This window comes from Rattus norvegicus, chromosome 10 (genome assembly GCF_021556685.1).
Source record: "Rattus norvegicus strain SHRSP/BbbUtx chromosome 10, alternate assembly SHRSP_T2T, whole genome shotgun sequence".
Classification (NCBI taxonomy): Eukaryota; Metazoa; Chordata; class Mammalia; order Rodentia; family Muridae; genus Rattus; species Rattus norvegicus.
Window position 1 is genome coordinate 58,400,184 of NC_141543.1, and position 20,211 is coordinate 58,420,394.

General features: G+C 47.9%; 1 protein-coding gene across 2 annotated transcripts; it reads left to right on the plus strand.

The window, feature by feature from the left end:
• Positions 1-519: 519 nt before the first annotated feature.
• Positions 520-18,660, plus strand: Dhrs7c (dehydrogenase/reductase 7C). Of its 2 annotated transcripts, none has more exon segments than NM_001271598.1 (7): positions 520-665; positions 874-1,033; positions 11,379-11,491; positions 12,787-12,997; positions 14,687-14,779; positions 17,516-17,671; positions 18,402-18,660. In NM_001271598.1, coding segments are annotated over 6 exon segments (936 nt in total). In that variant the 5' UTR covers positions 520-665; positions 874-879; the 3' UTR covers positions 18,611-18,660.
• The last annotated feature ends 1,551 nt before the right edge of the window (positions 18,661-20,211 follow it).

The following is a 20,211-nucleotide window of genomic DNA, read 5'->3' on the forward strand; positions in this document are numbered from 1 at the left end:
CGGAAACCACTGATATTTACATTATGATTCATAACAGTAACAAAATTACAGATATGAAGCAGCAATGAAAATAATTTTATGGTTGGGGTCACCACAATATGAGGAACTGTATGAAGGGGTCGCAGCATTAGGAAGGTTGAGAACCTTTGCTCTAAAAAGTCCTCTTTCCTGCTACAGCTGCTTTCTTGTAACAGGTTCTGTTCCATTGACCAGCTTTCCTGGGCTTCTCATCCACATCCCCACTCAGGACGGGAAAGCCAGTTGGCTTGATGCCCACCTAGGTCTGAACCACCTGCAGGGACCCCAGACAGGAAAGACAGGCAAAGGCATTTTTGCTGACAATCCCAGGAGTTCCTGGGATTGACTCCCGGCCTAAACCGTAGAGGAAACTCTAACAGTCCCACGGGCCAGCAGAGCTTTAAAAGTCCTGGCAAGAGCTCTGAAATCAGACCCAGCCAGCATGTGTCCCTGAATATCAGAGTAGACACTATATTTACCCTGAAAAGCCCTTTAGTACAACTGAGAGCTATAAATAACCATTAGAGCCCAAGCGAGTGGCCTTAACACATGGATTTCCTTCCAAAAATGCAGACCCATTTTAATTAAATTTGTAATTAGCCTTAGGGGAGGGCAGGCCCCCTGGACTCCTTCAGTGTGGAAAGACTGTGAGTACTTTCTCTTCGTTGAGCATTTGGGAAATCGCATGCTTCTTACTACTCAGCTGGGAAGGACCCGGCCGGGAGCCTGCAGAGAGCAGCTCCCTGGAGAAGAGGTTCTGGGCTTGGAGGGAATGGATGCTGTGGGCTTGAACCTCTCCCTGCCCAGTGGTTGTAAGCAGGGACTCTGCAAAGCCAATCCTTTGTCATCCTGCAGAACAAGATGGGGATCATGGCTGTCCTGATGCTACCCCTGCTGCTTCTGGGGGTCAGCGGCCTCCTCTTCATTTACCAGGAGGCCTCCAGGCTGTGGTCGAAGTCTGCCGTGCAGAACAAAGTGGTGGTCATCACCGATGCCCTCTCAGGACTGGGAAAAGGTAAGATGGCTTCCTCCGGACCTGTGCCTATCCCTGCCCTCAAGGGACCTGGAGACAGGATGGTGTGGGGCTCATCTGTTGGTAGAGAGTGTCGACTTCTCTTGAGGAGTCTGAGGCTGTCTTGCCAGGGGGATGGCAGGGTTAGAATGGCAGGGGCTGCCAACTCACAGCTTGGGGTTAGAAAATACTGGGTTTGACTGCTCCGGGGGTTTCCAGAAATCGTCAAATGCCAAGTCCTTAGTTGATGCTACCCCCTGATGCTATACCCTGATGCTACACCCTGATGCTACCCCCTGATGCTACCCCCTGATGCTACACCCTGATGCTACACCCTGATGCTACACCCTGATGCTACACCCTGATGCTACACCCTGATGCTAATGAGGCCAGAGTAGGTTCCTAGATTCCAGCTCTGGTTCCAGCACTTAAACAGCGGGTGTCTTCAGCTATAGGAGTTGAATGTCCCAAGGTATAGATCAAGGATGACGGCAGCATCCACTTTGGAATGTGGCTGTGAGCAACAAATGAATTGACACATGGGTGGGAGTCAGAGGCCACCATTCACGCGTTGTTAGAGACGGTCAGGGTGAACGTGTTTTTTCAGAGTTCACCCAGCTCACCTCCATGTGTCACGCTCGCTCTCCACCACCCATGCCACTGCTTCCCACCATCTCACCTCCTGGTCTTAAGAGCAGTTTCCTTCACAGTCTCTAAGTGGACAGTCGTCTGGGCCTTTCTCATTGCGTTTGTGACTGGATTGTCCTTTGGGTTTAGCAGGCTTCTGCTATTCCTAAGGGTGGCGGTGTACCCTGCTATGCAACTTCCTGACAGTTTCTGCTGTCGTTCTATTCAGCATAGACCCCGCACAGCTAACCATCCACTAGCCACTCAATGGACACTCAGGTGTCAATAGGTCCACATTGTCTACAAGCCTTCCAGAGTCTTCCTGGTGTGGCCATTGGGAGAACTTCTGAGCCCTGTCTCTGAGGTTTCTTCTGCTTCTGCTGCTGCTTCTCTTAGATGTCATCGAGGGATCATGTCTCCCTACTGACAGGCGGGGTAGGGTCACAGTGAGTGTCTCCCTTGGGCCAGCCTTGGCAAGTGAAGACATTAATCATAACAGTGGGTGTACCCTCTGGAGCACTTTCCTCAGAGACTATCCTGACTTCTTAGGTTGGCTTTCAAAAGATGAACCCAAAACTCAGTCTTCCCCAAGGCCAGGCAGGACACTCCTGCTGGCCCATCAGACCAGCCACAAGACCACAGTGTTGTTGGAAAGAGGTGAGAGCAGCCCACCTAAAGCTGTTCACTCATGGGACAGACTTTCTACAAGTAGAATATGTTTGTCTAGATGCAGGCCAGGTCCCGGGGGACGTCCCTGCCACCTTATCTGTTCCATCCTTTCAGGTGGCCCTCAGAGACCCGCCTTCTCCCAACCTAAGGCGGTGTCCTTCACCCTGGTGTCTACACCCACCTCAATGCTTCCCGTCTACCGAACGCTCAAATTTTTTCTTCAATTTTGCTTTGCACCTATAATGTCCCCCACAGACTCATGCTTTGAGTGATATTTTGGAAGCTATGGGGTCGTTAGGCGTATGTCACAGTGCTTCTCAGCCTGTGGGTCACAACCCCCCTTCCAGAGACCATTGGAAAACACAGAGATTTACATTATGAATCATAACAGTAGGAAAATTACAGCTATGAAGTAGCAAAAAAAATAATTTTGCGGTTGGGGGTCATCACAACACAAGGAACTGTATTAAATGGTTGTAGCATTAAGAAGTTTGAGAACTAGTGGTCTAGGAGGAAGGGCCTATCTGGCAGAAGAAAGCCATGAGGTACAAGGGTGTGGGGTTTATACCTTCTAGACTCCCCTCCCCCACACTTGACCCCACCTCCCCCATCGCATCTTGTCCCCTCCCACTTCCATCACCACAGACCCAGCAGTTGCCCCGTGTCTTCCTGGCCAAAATGGATCCTCCCAAAGCAGGGCCTAAATAAACCTTTATTCCCATCAATTGCTCCTGACAGGATTTGTTCACGGCAATAATAAATTTACTAGTATGTTTAATGACCAGCGTCTAGGAAGCCATTCAATCAGGGAAGGCGCTCAGATATGCTTGTGAATATCGGTTTAATTGATTTCCACGTTGGTTCCAATTTGGTCAGAGAAGGAACTCTGTGAAATTCAGTTCATCTGAGTTTATCAAGGTTTGCCCTGAGCTCTGGCTGTGGCCTGTTATGCAGTCTGTTCCTGGGGGTGGGAAGGAGGGGCTGAGAAAGAATGCGCCCAGTGCTGTGGTTGGGTGAACAGTCCTACAAATGTTAGCTGCACCTCGTCGTTGAAGATGCTATTCGGATCCTCTGTCCTTGTAATGTCCTGTGTTACTACATGGAACCACCGTTCTCCCTTTGGTAAGAGCTGTGGATTTATTTCAAAAGTTTTATTTATTACGTTTTTAAGATCCTCGGGTTATAATCACACGCAAGTCAGGACCCCAGGAAGTGCACCACAGGTGTTTTGCAGAAGAAGTAGCCCGAACTGCCAAGGTTCTGGTCATTGTTCCCTTTTACTGCAACTTACTGTGCCTCCCCAACCTTCCCCAACCCTGTCCCCAACCCTGCAGAAATGCAAAGTAGAAAGGAATAAAGTCCAAATGTTTAGAAGTAACATGAGAAGCCGGGTGTGTGTGACTTTAAATAAATGACTGCTTTCCGTGTGGTGCTGATGACAGCAACCCAGGCACCAGCTGCTCCACTTCAGATTCAAGAAAAAAGTAAGGGGCACAGGGTGGCTTCCACGCGGCCCATATTGTGCCCAGGTACCCTACAGCCAGGATGAACCCTGTGGGTAGAACCACTAAGGTGGTGGTTCTCAACCTGTGGGTCGAGACCTCTTGGCTCAAAAGACCCTTTCACAGTGGTCACCTAAGATCATGGTAAAACACCGAGATTTACATTATGATTCAAACAGTAAGCATCAGGTTACAGTTATGAAGTAGCAATGGAAATAAATTTATGGTTGGGGGTCACCACAGCATAAGGCACTATGTTAAAGGGTCTCATCATTGGGGAGGTTGAGAATCACTACACGTTCCAGTCCCAGACATCTAGCCTCGCTCCAAACCAGTCAATCAAGTCAACCTCTGTGTTACCTTGTACCGACCCGGTCTGCAACAAAAGTAACCATCAAAATACCTAACACTGGGCTTGGCCTTCAGGGACAGACGACTGGATGCTATTCCTGCCTGCTATGGGAATAGCTCCCAAGACTCTTAAACACTGCTGAAACAGGACGGTGCGCAACAGCATCTCACAGCCTCTACAGCATCCCTTCTCACAACACGACCTCTGGAATCAGAAATCCCTTCATACTCCCTGGCATCTTAGAACTGAGGAAATACATATGGACGTGCCCAAGTTGTATTTATTAGTTGAGAAAGGCACAACCAGGGTTGACAGGAGATCAACGTTGAGCAGAGCTGATAACAAACTAAAGCTGGATGTGGTCACCAGTAACTCTATCAGGAGGAGGCAGGAGGATCAGAAACTCAAGGTCACCCTCGGCTACATAGTGGGCTTTCTTGAGAACAGCCTGGGCTACCTGAGATATTGTGTCCAATAAATAAGTAAATAAATAAATAATCGGAGTGTGGAGACGCTGCCACAAAATGCACGGCTGGATAGAAACAACAGCTTCGAAGGATTTGATTTATTGTGACAGAGAGGTCAAGGGAGAAGAACCAAGTTCACATCATCACCTAGGAGGAAGCAGAGACAAGGAATGAAGGCATTCTACTGGCTTCCCCCATTTCTTCACTGCAAGCCTCCAGCACATGGGTGCTGCCACCCTCTTTCATGATGACTGTCTCCCTCTGCCATCCCTCTCACAAACACCCATGGAAACATAGCTAGAGATGTACCTCAGTCTTCTAGATGATTCCAAATCGAGACAAACTGACAAAAAGCCTAACCATCAACCCCATGATCTCAGCACTCAGGAGTCTGAAGCAGGAGGATGACTCAGTTGGGGGTCAGCCTAGGCTAAGCAGCAAGACTCAGACTCACAATTGACAGAAACGAAAGGAGAATGAAAATACAAATTTCAAAGTGGGCCAGTTGGTGTAGATCTGTAAGCCCAGCTACTAGGGAGCCCTCCTGATACAGGAGGACTGCAAGTTCAAGATCAATCTGGACAACTTACTGAGACCTTGAAGATATGCCCCACTATTAGGGAGTGGATGAGCTGATAAGAGGCAGTGAGGCCCAGCCTGTTCCCCTCTCAGCAGTGGGGATTGGCCAAATGCAGCCTCGTGTGGAAATTGAAATCCCCAGATCTGGACATCAGACTTCTTGAGTCACATCTTCATTCCTCCCACCCCACAGCAGAGGTGGGAATGTGGGAAACTCCTTCAAACTCTTTGAACCCTGTTGCATTGATGTGAGAAATTTAGCCATCATGGCTGCCTCACCCCCAGCAAGGCTGCCCCAGCTGAGACTTCTCCCTCCAAAACAAGTGACAAAAATTCCATAATTGTCAAGACCATAATTAGAAAAATGAATGAATTTTTAAGTAATAAAACATAAAACACAGAGCTGCTTCACTGGGAAGCATCCTGTGCGGATGTTTGGTTTTGTTTCCTCTCTGCTCCTTGATGAGGCTGACCCTACAGTCAGTACGTGGGAGGGGGCCAAGAGTGCAGTGGAACAGTTCAATCCCATTCGATTCAGCCCAGAGGGGAAACTCTGGAAGGAAAAGAAAAAGGCCAGGCTGTCCTCTGACTTCTGGTTATAGACATTATACACAATCCTTCTGTTGTGGCAAGTCCCCAATAGCCCTGATTCACAAACAATGTGCCCGTTTTCTTTGTTTTCTTTTCCTACCCCCATTCTCCATGGCCTCAGCTTTTTATCATGTCTGACCTTTCTAGGGAAGAAGAAGCAGAAAGGGAAACATAGAGAAGAGCAAGAGACATGCTTACCTGAGGGTCACATTACAAGATGGCTCTGAGCTATATGGGCAGGGCACATGGCTGGTGATATAGCTCAGCGAGAATGTATTTGCTTGGCACATAGGTGTCTAGTTTCAACCCCAGCACTAAGGCAAGGTAGGTGCCTAGGTGTTTTCTCTCTGTTATGGCACTTTTACGTTCCTCAGAGGCTTCCGTTGAAGTATCCAGGTGCACCTCTGGGAAGTTAGGCACGTAGACTTCTTCCATGGTATTACTTCCCTTGAGCCCTGGTTTGGGGATGGGCAATGCCATGGAGATTCTTCTGGTCTGGGTTCCCACATGCAGTATCTTAGCAAGCAGTTCAAAGGACCCATAGATGTCCTTTCTCCTGGAGATGATGGGAGGAAGCATATCTCAACCCTGGCCCATGAGCAAAAGCTCACATTGCCCTCTGCTGAGAAACCGGCCCCCCCAAGCTCCCTTCTCCCTTCCCTCCTCCTAGTCTTTCCCTCTTCCTTTTTAATCCACTGTGTCTTATTTTAGGACAAAAAGAATGACTTCATGAAGCAGTTATTTCCTCTGGAAGCACACATCTTGAACTAGCGACTAACTCTGAAATGTTATACCTCTTTTGTCTTAGTGTCTCTGAAATTGCCACCGTAACACCCTGGTGACAGTGTGTATACACACAGCACTGCCCAGCTTTAAGCACAAACATACACATTCAAGTCGTAACTTTGGTTCGGCACACTTTTAAAACAAGATCTCTTTATGTGTATTCATGGGGGAGGGATGTGCCTGCATATAAGTACAGATACCCAAGGAGGCCAGAATAAGGTATCAGATCCCCTGAAGCTGGAGGTTCAGGCACTTATAAACCGCCCCCAAAATGGGTGCTGGGAACTGAAGCTCAAGTCCTCCGTAAGAGTAGTAAGTACCCTTAACCACTGAGCCCTCTTTCTAGCACTGATAAGCTGTTTCTAAGACTCTTACATTTTAAACATACTTTAATATGGATTTCACACCAACGGATTCATTTTTGTGAAAGCAGTTTTAGCAGCTTGAGAATAGTTGTTCCTGATGTACTCTAACTGACTTAACCAACCTTGGCATATCAAATAAGTTAGCTCTTTGTGACATATAAGTTATAAATAGTTTTATTAATTTGATTGTTCTTTATGTATTTATTGTTAAAAATAATTTTAAAAAAATCTATAAATTAGTTCTGAAACAATTTGTTTCTCTGGGGCATGGTCTGGAGATCTTCCCCCAATAAGAGAACAGACTCATCTCTCTAGCTCTTTTGTGATTCTCTTTTTACATTTAACTACTCAGTATATTGTAAAATGATGCATCTAGCTTTTTCCCTTCCCAAATAGGCATTCCAATACTACTTTTTAAAGGTTCATTTTATTTTAAATGTGTATGTGAGAGGGGATATATGCAGGTGAGTGCAGTTCCCGGGGCGGCCAGCAGAGGGCGTGTGATCCTCTGGCGCTAGAATTGCAGGTGGTTGTGAACTAGCTAACACAGTTATTGAGAATTCAGGTCCTCAGCAAGAGCAGCGCTCTCTTTTAACTAAGCCATCTCACCAGCCGAGCCCAGCTCTCAAAAATTTTTTAAGTAATATATTGTTTTCTCACCTATTTAATAAGTTAACTTGATCATACAGGTTCTGAATTCTCATCATTTTTTATCAATTCTCATATAGGCTGGAACTATTAACATTTTGCTTTAGCTTTGGCAGTCTTATATTTTATTTCAGTAGCTAACATTTTCCTAGGTAGTTGCCTAAGTTAGGGTCTCCGTTGTTATAAAGAGACACCATGGCCAAGGCAACTCTTAGAAAGGCAAACATTTAATCAAGGCTGGCTTGCAGTTTCTGAGACTTGGTCCTTTATCACCATAGCAGGAAGCCTGGCAGCATGCAGGCAACAGGATACTGGAGAAGGAGTTGAGAGTTCTGCATCTTGGTTCGAAGGTGACCAGGAGAGACTGGCTTCCAGGGAGCTATGGGTCTCAAAACCCATACCCACAGTGACGCACTTCCTCCAAATAGGCCACACCTCCTAATAGTGCTGCTTCAGATCACCACAATAGTCTTCACTTCTCTTTACGTTTCTGATTAAAGTGTGCAAGCCATTCCATATAGGCGTTAGAGTCACTCTGTCACTTTCTAAGACCTAATGGGGGCTTGGTTTTCTGCATCAAATTGACATGAGAATAATTGGCATCTTTTACATTTTTGTCACTCACAATCATCCCAGGTGTCTCCTTTCCTTTTATATTTTCATCCTCAATTTTTAATGCTGTGTACACGGGGAGGTACACGTGTGAGGTGTCCCAGGCAGTCTAGAGGAGGGTGTCAGATACCCTGTGGCTGGAATCTCAGGTGACTGGAAGCCACCTGACATGGTGATCGGAATCTCACTTGGGTTCAAACACAGGTCTATTGCAAGAGCAGTTATGTGCCCTTGACCTTTGAACCATCTCTTCAGCCTCCAACCCCTTTCTTAATAAAGCACCTAAACTGAGAGACACCATCTTTCCCTGAAACAGTGCAAGGTGACATTGGTATGCAGTAGCCTCTTAGTTCAAGTTTCCCTCAGTCAGGAGCTACCACTTCCTCCTTCCCACTCCCTCCGTTACTTCCAGCGCACCTGTCTTTAGTTTATTTTTTGCAGTGCTGGGATCAACCTCGGGTCTTCCCACGTATTAACTAGGCAAGCGCTCTGCCATTGAGCCACACTCCTGGCCAGAGCACCTGTGTTTGTTCCCACTGAGATCCGAGGGCAGTGTCGTCTCCCTTTCTTCCCCCAGCAACCCTTTGACCTTCATGCCTGCTTATTCTTACATCAGCTGGCACCTTGGTTTTCTCCAGGACCCCAAACCCCTTGTCCATGATGCCCATGTAGGAAACTCCAGTATCTGTCCTGTCCAGCTGACCTCCTCCTCTCTGCTTGCATCAAACGGCTAAGTCTACAGGAACAAATTCTCACAACCACAAGGTCACTTAGAGCTGCTGTGCTTAAGATAGAAAACCTCAAAAAAATTTAATAAAATGATTCCTAATGATAGTCTGCTGTAGTCATGGGCCAGTGCCTAACCCAGTTGTCAGCAGAGAGGCGTCATCCAGCAACTGATGGGAGCAGATGCAGAGACCCACAACCACACACTAGGCAGCTCCAGGGAGCCCTGCAAAAGAAGGAGTGGAAGATTGTAGGAGCCAGAGGGGTGAAGGACACCATGAGCCCACAGAGTCAACGAAGCAGGACACATAAGGGCTCCAGAGACTGAAGCAGTAAACAGTCCTTGTAGGGATCTAAACGGGGTCTTCTGGATATACCTTTTGATTGTATAACTTGGTGGTGTTGTGAGACTCCTAACAGTGCAAGTGGAGGGTGTCTCTGACCTGTTCCAACACGTGGGACCCTTTTCCTCCTACTGGGTTGCCTCATTCAGCCTTGATATGATGCCTAGTTTTAGGTGCCTAGTTTTAAAGCCATGTTTAACTGATGTTCCTGGGAGGCCTGTCGTGTGTGTGTGTGTGTGTGTGTGTGTGTGTGTGTGTGTTTTAAGGTCATTGGAGGAGGGATGGATCTGGGAGAGAGAGAAGGTAGGGGGAGAGACTAAGAGGAGTGAAAGGAGGGGAAACTGTTGTCAGGATGTAAGGTATAAGAGAATAATTAAAAAAAAAATACACAGCCTCTGGCGAACCCCCAGTTTACTGGGCTGTCCACAAGTGACTGCAGTCAACTAAGGTCCACAACTCCCAGGCATAAAATGGGCCAACACTGGATGCTAAACTTGAGTGAGTGCTTTCAGAGCCTCTCTCTGTCAGAACCAGTGCTTGGTGCGCTCACCTATGTTCATCCATCCTTCTGGGACTGTGAATACTGGCTGCTAAGTCTCTGGGACTTATCCTGTGCTAGTGGGTGCCACCTTGTGGAGGAGCGCTGCCATCTAGGCTTCCCTGAGAGGACAATGCAGCTGATGGACAAAAGTGGTCCTCCCATGCAGGTGAGACAGCTCTACAGTGGTTTAGACTCCACACCAGCTGCTGCTTTGAAAAGCCCAGCCCTAGCAAGACCCTCCCATGGACGGCCACAGTAAGACTTAGTGAGCAAATACATGGCTGTCTCTCTCAATCATCCCCAGAACGAAGACACTGTCTGAACACATGAGCTTTTACTGCTTTAAAGTATCAAAAATATTGTTACATGTGAATGTAACTGTTACATGTGAATGTCCTGTATCTACCAATCATTGCCCTAGAGATGGCTCCATAGGTAAAGGTGCTTGCCACCAAGTCTGGTGACCTAAGTTCCGTCCCTTGGATCCATGTGGTGGAAGGAGAGAATAGACTCCCTCGGGTTGTCCTCCGATCTCCACATATGTATCTTGGCATGCATATGACAAGACATGCAAACTTGTATACTAAATTAATTAATTAATTAATGTCTTAAAAATTTAAGGAAAGCCCTATATCAAATTAATCAGGAATTAGTTCGAAATAGAGTATAAAGCATCACCTTTTTTTCTTTTGTTTATTTTTGCAATTGTAATTTAATTACATTTTCCCTCTCCTCACTCCAAACCCTCTCATATGCCTCTCCCACTCTCTTTCAAATTCATAACCTCTTCTTCCATTAATTGCCATCGCAGGCATATTGTATTTTGCAATCCATGTATATAAATATAACCTTTGGGGACTATATAATGTTACTGGTATGCGTGTTTTTAGGGATGACCACTTGGCACTGGGCAACCTATGAGTGTGTTCTTCCCTGGGGAAAGTCACCTCTCTTGCTCCTAGCTTGACTTAGTTGCTTGAAGTTCTTTTTGTGTAGACAGGTCTTGTAAGCAAGGACCCTTGACTAGGGTCTCTATCCACAGAGGAAATATGGAAGGCTGGGTGGTGTTTGGTCTGAATTAACATGGTAGCTCTTACCAGTATCTATAGGTTGAGGTGTCCCTAAGGCTGAGGTCTCACAGGCTAGTGACAGAGTTGCCTTTCCATTCCATAAGAAATGTTCATCATCAGAGCTACCCAGCAAAGCAGGGACTCGTTGCTCCCTGCTCTGAGCTTCCCTCCACAGAAGCAACCAAGCTGAGCTGGAAACACGGCTCACAACCAAACCGTCTTAGCCTAGGTACAGCTCAGTGCTAAAGCAGTCTCGGAACACAAGCAAGGTTGGGGTTCAATCCTTAGCACCTCCTAAAACATCTAGCCTGAGGAGTGGATGGAATGAAATGGCTTCTCCAGGAGGAGGACCTCATGGTGGACGGATGAGACAGCAGAATTTTTAGACGCCTGGAGTTTCTAAGACAGGAACTCCCTTCTGCATCTCCACTCACAAAGTACACCTGCCTCCCTTCTCTCCTTTCCACAGAGTGTGCTCGGATGTTCAATGCAGGTGGAGCAAGGTTGGTGCTGTGTGGAAAGAACTGGGAGGGGCTGGAGAGCCTCTACGCTGCCTTGACCAGTGTGGCTGACCCCAGCAAGGTAAGGCTCTCTCCAGACAGCCTGAGGAACCTCTGGATACCCTGAGCATCACGTTGTTAGGGGCAGATCCAGGGAAATATGAGAGTGGCTTTGGAACAATCAGAGGTGATAGCACTGACCCGGATGGAGGCCTGGTCTGCCCGACAAAAGGCACTCGCTTGTTTTAATCTCTTATCAGGGCAAAACTCTGGCACAAATCCCCCAAGTCTGTGTTAGTCAGACTCATAAAAAAGACAGATGGCAGTGTCCCAGCAGTGGGTTGTGACTACAAGTATAGCTGACAGTGGGACAAACAAACAACACAGGGCATAGTTGTGTGGAAGAAATCAAGGAAGCCCCGCCTAAGTCATCCAGGTGAGAGGTGTTGCCGTCAGTGCTCTTCAGGATTTAAATAGGGAAAAGATCCTTACTCCTAAGATTGAAGTTGGTGTTTGCAAGCAGCTGAAAGGAATTCAGAGCCCACCCTGGCAGTGAGGAGACGGATCAACTAGAACTACGCAGAATGCTACATGGAGCCTTTCTTGGGATGTTATTGAGTTTGACGTAAAAAAACAAGTTGTGTGGGAAATACTGGCCTCCAGTCCAGCTTGTCTCGGTTTCATTACTGCAGGACTTTTCACAGCTTCCGTTATGCTAGTGGGATCCCCAAAGAACTTGGAGATCAGTGACTATTTCCCAAACATTTATGACCCACAATGGGAACCTTCTCTTCAGGAGTGTGTATCAGAACTAACATTTGCCCAAAAGTTGCCTTGACTCCAGGGTGCTACAAAGCCCCGCCCCATCCTTACTTCTAAACCAGTAACATCTCGAGGACAGCAAGTGTCCAGAGCTGAGTATAGCTCCTAGCACATAACAGATGTTTCAACGGTGGTGTATGGAAGATACGGTTTTGAGCCAAAACAAGGGGTGCCAGCCATGGCTGTGCTGAATTTTCTTGTATCTTATAAAAACAGATTGGGAAACAATTTCCAAAAGAAACCAGTAGTATTCAAAGTTATGATGCCAGTACATGAATCAGTTCATAGTCTCCAAAGAGTTGCCTAGTTGTCAAAAGTGGTTTTATCAACTGAGGAACCCTGACTGCAAGTCCAAGCAACTGTATATCCATGCTTAATTGCTGCCCTGGTCTCCTTCATCCCAGAGTTGTTTTACATCTTCCCCCTTTGTCTTGGTTTGTTTTTCTAGTTATTCTCTGACTTTGAATTCTCACAGAGTGGCTGTTTGATTGAGGGCCCCCAACATCTCCAAGGAGGTTTTCCAAACATGTCTTGACTCTCTCCTTGTTCCTGCAGACATTCACCCCCAAGCTGGTCCTCCTGGATCTCTCAGACATTAGCTGTGTTGAAGATGTGGCCAAAGAGGTCCTAGACTGCTATGGCTGTGTGGACATCCTCATCAACAACGCCAGCGTGAAAGTGAAGGGGCCTGCCCATAAGATTTCTCTGGAGCTTGACAAAAAGATCATGGACGCCAACTACTTTGGACCCATCACTTTCACCAAAGGTCCTGTGAGTCTCATTTTTCCTCTGGGTCTGCAGACCACCAGATTCTATGGGAAAGCCAGGTAGCCATCTGCTTCTGGACAGACCTAAGAAAGGTCTTAATGTGATCACTGAAAACTTTCAGGTCCCCACTGTAAATGTTGGTCACAAAAGGGAAGTGTCTCACTGATATATTCTCACTTCATTATGAAACTCTGCTCCTCACTCACACTCTGCCCAATACCCCTCTCTTTGCACCCAGTCCACAGCTCCCCTGTGAGTCTCTCTCTCCGACCACTGCCTTCAGCCTTTGCCTGTGCTTTACTACATGAGCTGTTCTCCTCTAAGCATGACAATCAGTCAAAGGTTCTGTCTTCAGAAATGAAGAAGATGGGGCTGGGAGATGGATAAAGTGCTGGTCCTTGTACCCAGCCACATGAGTTTTAGTTAATTCCAGATGTAATCAACTTGACAGCCAAGAATAGCAGACACAACTTGTGTCTCTTCGCTGGGTTTGTCACATGTTGAGGGACAGAGTGTGATGGGAGCTCTAGGCCTCACTTTGCTCTTCTCTAAGGTGGAAGACCTGAGTCCCAGAGCTGAGCAATCTCTTTCATTTGAACCGCTTCCTGCTCTACCAGTGCTGTTTGCTTTCTTACCATCTTCCTCCACGTTTCCTTGTCTGATATCAAATCTGCACGAGGAAGAAATCGTTGTCATAAAACAGCATCTATCTAAAATCTCTTCACGCACAGTCAACAGAAAGCCACCTAAAAACTAAGCAAGTGCGCCTTCCCAGACAGCTTGGAGGACATTTGTTCTTCCCTTTCTTCATTAAAAAACCAATACCTGCAAGAGAGGAATTAAAGACATGCTGGAAGTCAGGCCTAGTGGTGCACGCCTGGAACTCCAGCACTGGGAGGCTGTAGATCACAAGTTCAAAGCCTGTCTGAGCTACACAGCAAATTCCACAACAGACTCAGCTACATACTGAGACCTTGTCTCAGGAAAAAAACAAAAAACAAAAACAAAAACAACAACAACAAAAAAAACCAACAAAAAAAAAAAAAAACAGCAGAAGAGAGCAATTAGGACCAAGAAGAAACTGTCTTCTCAAAGTAATAAGAAAACTGAAAGGAAAATGCCTTCCAAGCTACATGCAATGATGACCCAAGCTAGAGAAGGAAAAGGAGGAAAAAGAGGAGGAGGAGGAGGTGGTGGTGGTGGTGGTGGTGGTGGTGGTGGTGGTGGTGGTGGTGGTGGTGGTGGAAAAAAGAGGAAAGGGAAAGGGAAAGGGAAAAGAAGAGAGGCAGGGAGAGGAGGAGAGGAGGGAGAAGGGAGGGAAAGAGAGGAAAGGAGAAGAGAGGAGGGAAAGGGGAGGGGAGGAGGGGAGGGAAAGGGGAGGGGAGGGGAAAGGGGGGAGAGGAGGGGAAAGGGAGAGGTGGGGAGAGAGAGAGACCCCTTACCTATCAAATTCTGTGTCACTTAGCGAGTACAGTGCTGGTCATTTCAAACCACCCAGCAATGTGCCAGCCAACTGGTCTCTCTCAGAAACGCTGGGTCAGTGACTTCCTGGGACCACTTCCATCTCTGTCCTTTGCAGTCTAATAGGTGACGAGGTATCAGAACCCTGAGTAACAATGAAGGTGGGGCTCTGCCTCTGCGACCTGCCAGTCTCAGATTTCTAACTGGCACTCCTTGTGTTTTCCAGTTCTGCTTCCCAACATGATCTCTAGGAGGACGGGCCAGATCGTGTTAGTGAACAACATCCAAGCAAAGTTTGGAATCCCGTTCCGCACAGCGTGTAAGTCACTAAGAAAAAAAAATGGGGGGAGGGGGTCTTTGCTGTGTGTTTAGTGTCAGGGCAAGCACTGTTAAGTCTAGACCACAGGAGGTAAAGGGTGGCTCATCGAGCAATGAGATAGGTCTGGTGGGGTTTCTTCCATGTCTGTTTCCTGGAAGACTTGGGGATACACTAGACAAAATTCCTCTCCCAAAGTGCAGTGCCACAGGTGGAAAGACGTGTGCTGCTTCAGTGTACTACAGTAGGTGACAAGAGAGTCACACTCTTCCATACAGGTATAGCCCCCGCTCAAGCACCTCTTCTTCTGTGAAGGGATTCACAAAGACTAGAATGGGGGGGCAAGAAGGACACACATCACAAAACAGGGGGATGAAGGACTTTCTTGGAGGAATAAAGGAAGGAAAGGGAGCAGAACCGAGGGGTGGAGCTTTGTGCAGTAGCAATGTCTGAGCCAAAGAGGTTTATCCAGGGCAGGCTTACGGCCACTGAGAATCCCAGGAGATGGGAAGCCCCGTGAGATGTGTGTAGAGGAAGCTGGAAGGGTGTATTCCCAGGGTCTGTCAGGAGACAGTGTGGAAACAATCCCACCTTTTTAATGTCCCGGTTGTGTTTATTTTTCCTGGGAGATATGAACAAATATCTACCCACCCCGAAAAAGAGCCAATGGTAGACACCAGAAATAGTTCTACCCAAGTCTAGCGTGACAAATCAGAGTTTCATTGGTGCTGGAGACAGAAGCTGGATGATGTTACCTTGTAGGAACATGGATAACGCACAAGTGGTTACACCCCTGAAGAACATGTCCTCATTAGCCACTTTATCTATCCTCAGATAGGGGCGGGCCCCTTGCACACCCCCATTGCAGACCGTTACTGGCTCTCACAGATGTTTGCTATTTGTAGCACGATGCTGTAGCATGCATCGACACCCTTCAGCTGATGGCAAGAACTCCATTGCTTGGATGTGCCACAGTATTTATCTACCCGTCTGTTGATAGCTATTCACTGGTTCCACTTCAGAAGTATGAATATGCATGAATCCTTTCTGTGAGAACATGGCTGTATCTCCCAGGTGCAAATCTAGAAGAGGAATTATTTAAATGTTCAAGAAGCGCTGGGCCAGAGCTTCCAGGGACTAAGCCACTACCCAAAGACTATACATGGACTGACCCTGGGCTCCAACCTCATAGGTAGCCATGAATAGCCTAGTAAGAGCACCAGTGGAAGGGGAAGCCCTGGGTCCTGCCAAGACTGAACCCCCAGTGAATGTGATTGTTGGGGGGGAGGGTAGTAATGAGGGGAGGATGGGGAGGGGAAGCCCATATAGAAGGGGAGGGGGAGGGGTTGGGGGATGTTGGCCCAGAAACCAGGAAGGGGAATAATAACAATCGAAATGTAAATAAGAAATACTCATGTTAATAAAGATAAAAAAAAAGAAGAAGAAAAAGAAGAAGTGCTGGGCTTACTTCCAAGGCAGACACACTCTTGACATTCCCACCAGCAAGCCGTAAGGGTTCTGATCTCTCCTGTACTCACCACCACTTGTGATGGTCCACCTTGAGTTCAGCCCTCTTAGCATGAAGATGTGCCCTGGCTTTAAACTTCCCTGTGTTCATGAAAGTAGAATTGGGTGTTCTGTGAGCTCTGAGGGTGATCCTACTATATGAGCTCTGAGGGTGGTCCTACTGTGTGGGCTCTGATGGTGGTCCTACTGTATGGGCTCTGAGGATGGTCCTACTGTATGGGCTCTGAGGGAGGTCATACTGTGTGGGCTCTGAGGGTGGTCCTACTGTGTGGGCTCTGAGGGTGGTCCTACTGTGTGGGCTCTGAGGGTGGTCCTACTGTGTGGGCTCTGAGGGTGGTCCTACTATAGGCTCTGAGGATGGTCCTACTGTATGGGCTCTGAGGGAGGTCATACTGTGTGGGCTCTGGGGGGTGGTCCTACTGTGTGGGCTCTGAGGGTGGTCCTACTGTATGGGCTCTGAGGGAGGTCCTACTGTGTGGGCTCTGAGGGTGGTCCTACTGTGTGGGCTCTGAGGGAGGTCCTACTATGTGGGCTCTGAGGGTGGTCCTACTGAGGCATAGGAGATAGAAGGCCAGAATCTTACTAAGGCAAAGGAGACAGGAGGCCAGGATTCTAGTCAATGCTTTTCCACCTTTGGCATGGAACCTAGTGTCATCACATGACCTCTCAGCTTCTCTCCTCTTCACAGAGTGGACACAATGGCTCCTCTGTCTTTTCACTCAGTGTACAATGGTCTCTCAGCATCCATGGCACAGTGGTTCTAGGTCCACCCAACCCCCTCAGCTGTGCTGTTTGCTTAGTATACATCCTCCCACATACGTCCCATCATCTCTGGATTGTGTGTGCTCCCTAACACAGCTATGGAGAAGTTGTCATCTTGTCCTGTCTAGGGAATGGGGATAAGAAGAAAGCCTGCATGTGTTTAGTAGACAAACAATTTTTTTCTGAGTATTTAAGTCCATGGTTGGGGAATCTATGGATCTTGAGGGATGGTTCAAATTGAGGAGACAGCAAGCCACACAATGGGGTCAGAGATCCAGTGAGATGGTGAATGAATTAGTTGTAACAGCCCAAGTCAGGGAGTTTGCAGGTCCCTTTCAGCTCTGGGCTGAGAGGAAGATGTATGGCTGCCCTCTTGTCTACAGTGCAACCCCAGGGAAGCAGGGTGCAAGCTCTTCTTGTACACATCTCTGGCTGGTTTTTTTTTTCCAGATGCAGCCTCCAAGCATGCTGTCATGGGCTTCTTCGACTGCCTCAGAGCTGAGGTTGAGGAATACGATGTTGTGGTCAGCACCGTGAGCCCAACTTTCATCCGTTCCTACCAGGCTTATCCTGAGCAAAGAAACTGGGGGTCATCCATTTGTAAATGTAAGCGTTCAGAGGAGACCCTGAGTCTGGGAGTGAAGAAACTAAATCTTTAGGTCTGAGGTATCAGGTGGGCAGCAGCCCGAAGCTGCAGCCGGAAGACCTTGGCAGGGCTAAGATAGACCCTCATCGTGCTCAACAGCTTTCCCCAGACTTAACAACCAGCACGGGGTCTTCAAGAACCACCCCTGCTCCCTTTCTGAAGGAGCAGCTCCAAATGGAGCTTCTCCGGGCAGGACAGCCTATACCTCAATTCAGAGGCAGGCCCTTCACGGAGCTGGCCCCTTTCCCCTTTAGAAAACCGAGAAGGAGTTATAGCCCACAGAAAATGCTAATTGTTCTAGAATACTCTAATGAAAGAGGCTGCTCCTTACCCAAAGCTTGAGGTCAGCATTCAGACACCAACATGAACTGGGCTGGAGGACAGAGCAAGGAATGTCAGAGGCCCTGGGCATGCGCAGCTCCACCAGCACAAAAGACAGTCGTTCCTTTGCTTTCTTATTGCCCTACCTCGTCCCGGTCCCGGTTCGTAGGTACGAAGAAGAAAAGGAGGCAGCAGACCAAGGAGGCAGCAGACCAAGCAGCAATGGTTGGAGGGTGAAGTGTTACCCCCAAGGGTTGAGACCAGAGTTTGGCAGAGTGTAGGCACACCATGATGCTCAAGATGCATGCAAGCATCTTTGTAGTCAGGGGATTTGAACACCACCATGGCCGACCTGGCTTGTGCTTCCAGTCTTTTGCAGAAAGCTGACCTATGGCGTGCACCCGGTGGAGGTGGCTGAGGAAGTGATGCGCACAGTGCGGAGGAAGAAGCAAGAGGTGTTCATGGCCAACCCTGTCCCCAAGGCTGCCGTGTTTATCCGCACCTTCTTCCCTGAGTTATTCTTCGCTGTTGTGGCCTGTGGAGTGAAGGAGAAGCTCAGTGTCCCAGAAGAGGGTTGACCTTGTTGTCAAAGGAGTCACTGAAGGGGAATAAAGGCTTTCCTTGAGAATGCTGGCTCATCTGTTCTGTCCCTCCAGTGAGGTCCCTTACAGTCACAGGCCCTAACCTGCTAGATCCCCTGCTCAGGGCTCTTACCCTCCTACTGAGAGTGGAGGAGCCATCCCGGAGCTGAATTGGGACCGGAGAGGGAGCATGCTTCCAGAAGCTTCTCCGATTTATGGGATGACAACTAATCAAAAGTGCATCAACTTTTGTCTCCCTCAGGATGCAACTTGTTGCTCTGGGGTGGCACTCTGCCGCCATGTCGGGGTGGAGCATCTCACTAGCATAGTAAATGAAAGCCTCCAACCTTTATATCGATACACAGAATGAAGCAAATAAATGAAATGTTAACAAAGGGAGTGGGGAAACCAGACATGCTTGCAATGAGAGAAATGACCAGCAGGTGGCACTGTTGCTCCAAAACACATTACAAACACCATCCTAGAAATCCCACAAAGCAGTAAGATTGCATGCATAATATAATCTAAAGAAAGATCCCATGAAGTTCCCTCTGCCTCGGTTCCCTGGAAAGATTTGCATTACATGTCACAAATGGGAAAATTAAGAGTATCCATGCTCTGCCTGTTGCTGCTGCTGCTGCTGGGGGTGGGGGGCTGGGGGGATGACCTGGAGGGACATAGCCCCAAGGACACAGAATGACTGCATGGTATAAAGGACCTAGGTAGCAGCGGCTGTCCCAGACCACAGACTGGTTATTCCAAGACACACGGAAGAGATTGAAACAGCTCTCAACTCCATGCTGTGAAAAAGGTGATTTCTTGTATTTGCTTCCTGCCCCAAGTCTGCAACAATGTTTAAAAGTGGATTAAGTAGAATAGCATAGAGAAACAGGTAAATCGGTCACAGTTTCCAGCCACTTTTAGCACATGTGCCCTTCAATGGAAAGATTAGAACCCTCACTGACAGCTCTACTCAGACCCTCGGGTTCCTGCTCCAGGACGTGGCAGTGAGGGGACCACACATAAATTCATGATGGCTGAGCTCGAAAATCGCTGTTTGCCTTACCAGATCCTTTGCTGGCTGCATCTCAGTGTCCCCAGGAGTGTGAAGATGGCAGCAGTGGGCTCCCCTGGCTTGACTATTGATGGGGCTCTGCCTCTGGAGATTGCCTGACAGGAGAAAATGAGGCCAGCTCTTAACTTCCTAGGACTTCCACCAGGATGCTGTGGTTGCCTGGACAGATGGGGAGCAGATGCACCCTTAGGCTAAGCTACAACTAGACAACTCCTTCCCTTATCCCTGGAGTTCATGGAGGTTAACGAATCTTGCTGCTGTTAACAGGGTGGTGGGGGGTGGGGGGTAAAGGGGGCGTTCATAACCCTTTGCTGGTTTTTGTTAACTCTAACTACACTGCTTGACTAGTTTCTGCATTCTAATTTCCTAGGTTACCTGATAACCTCAGAAACAGATCTCTGGTAATATATGTGAGGGTGTCTCTAGAGAATCTAGGGAAGACGCACCCTGAAATATGAATGGCACCATTCCACGGGCTGGGGTCCCAGACAGGGAGAGTGAGCAGAGCACCAGCATTCTCTCT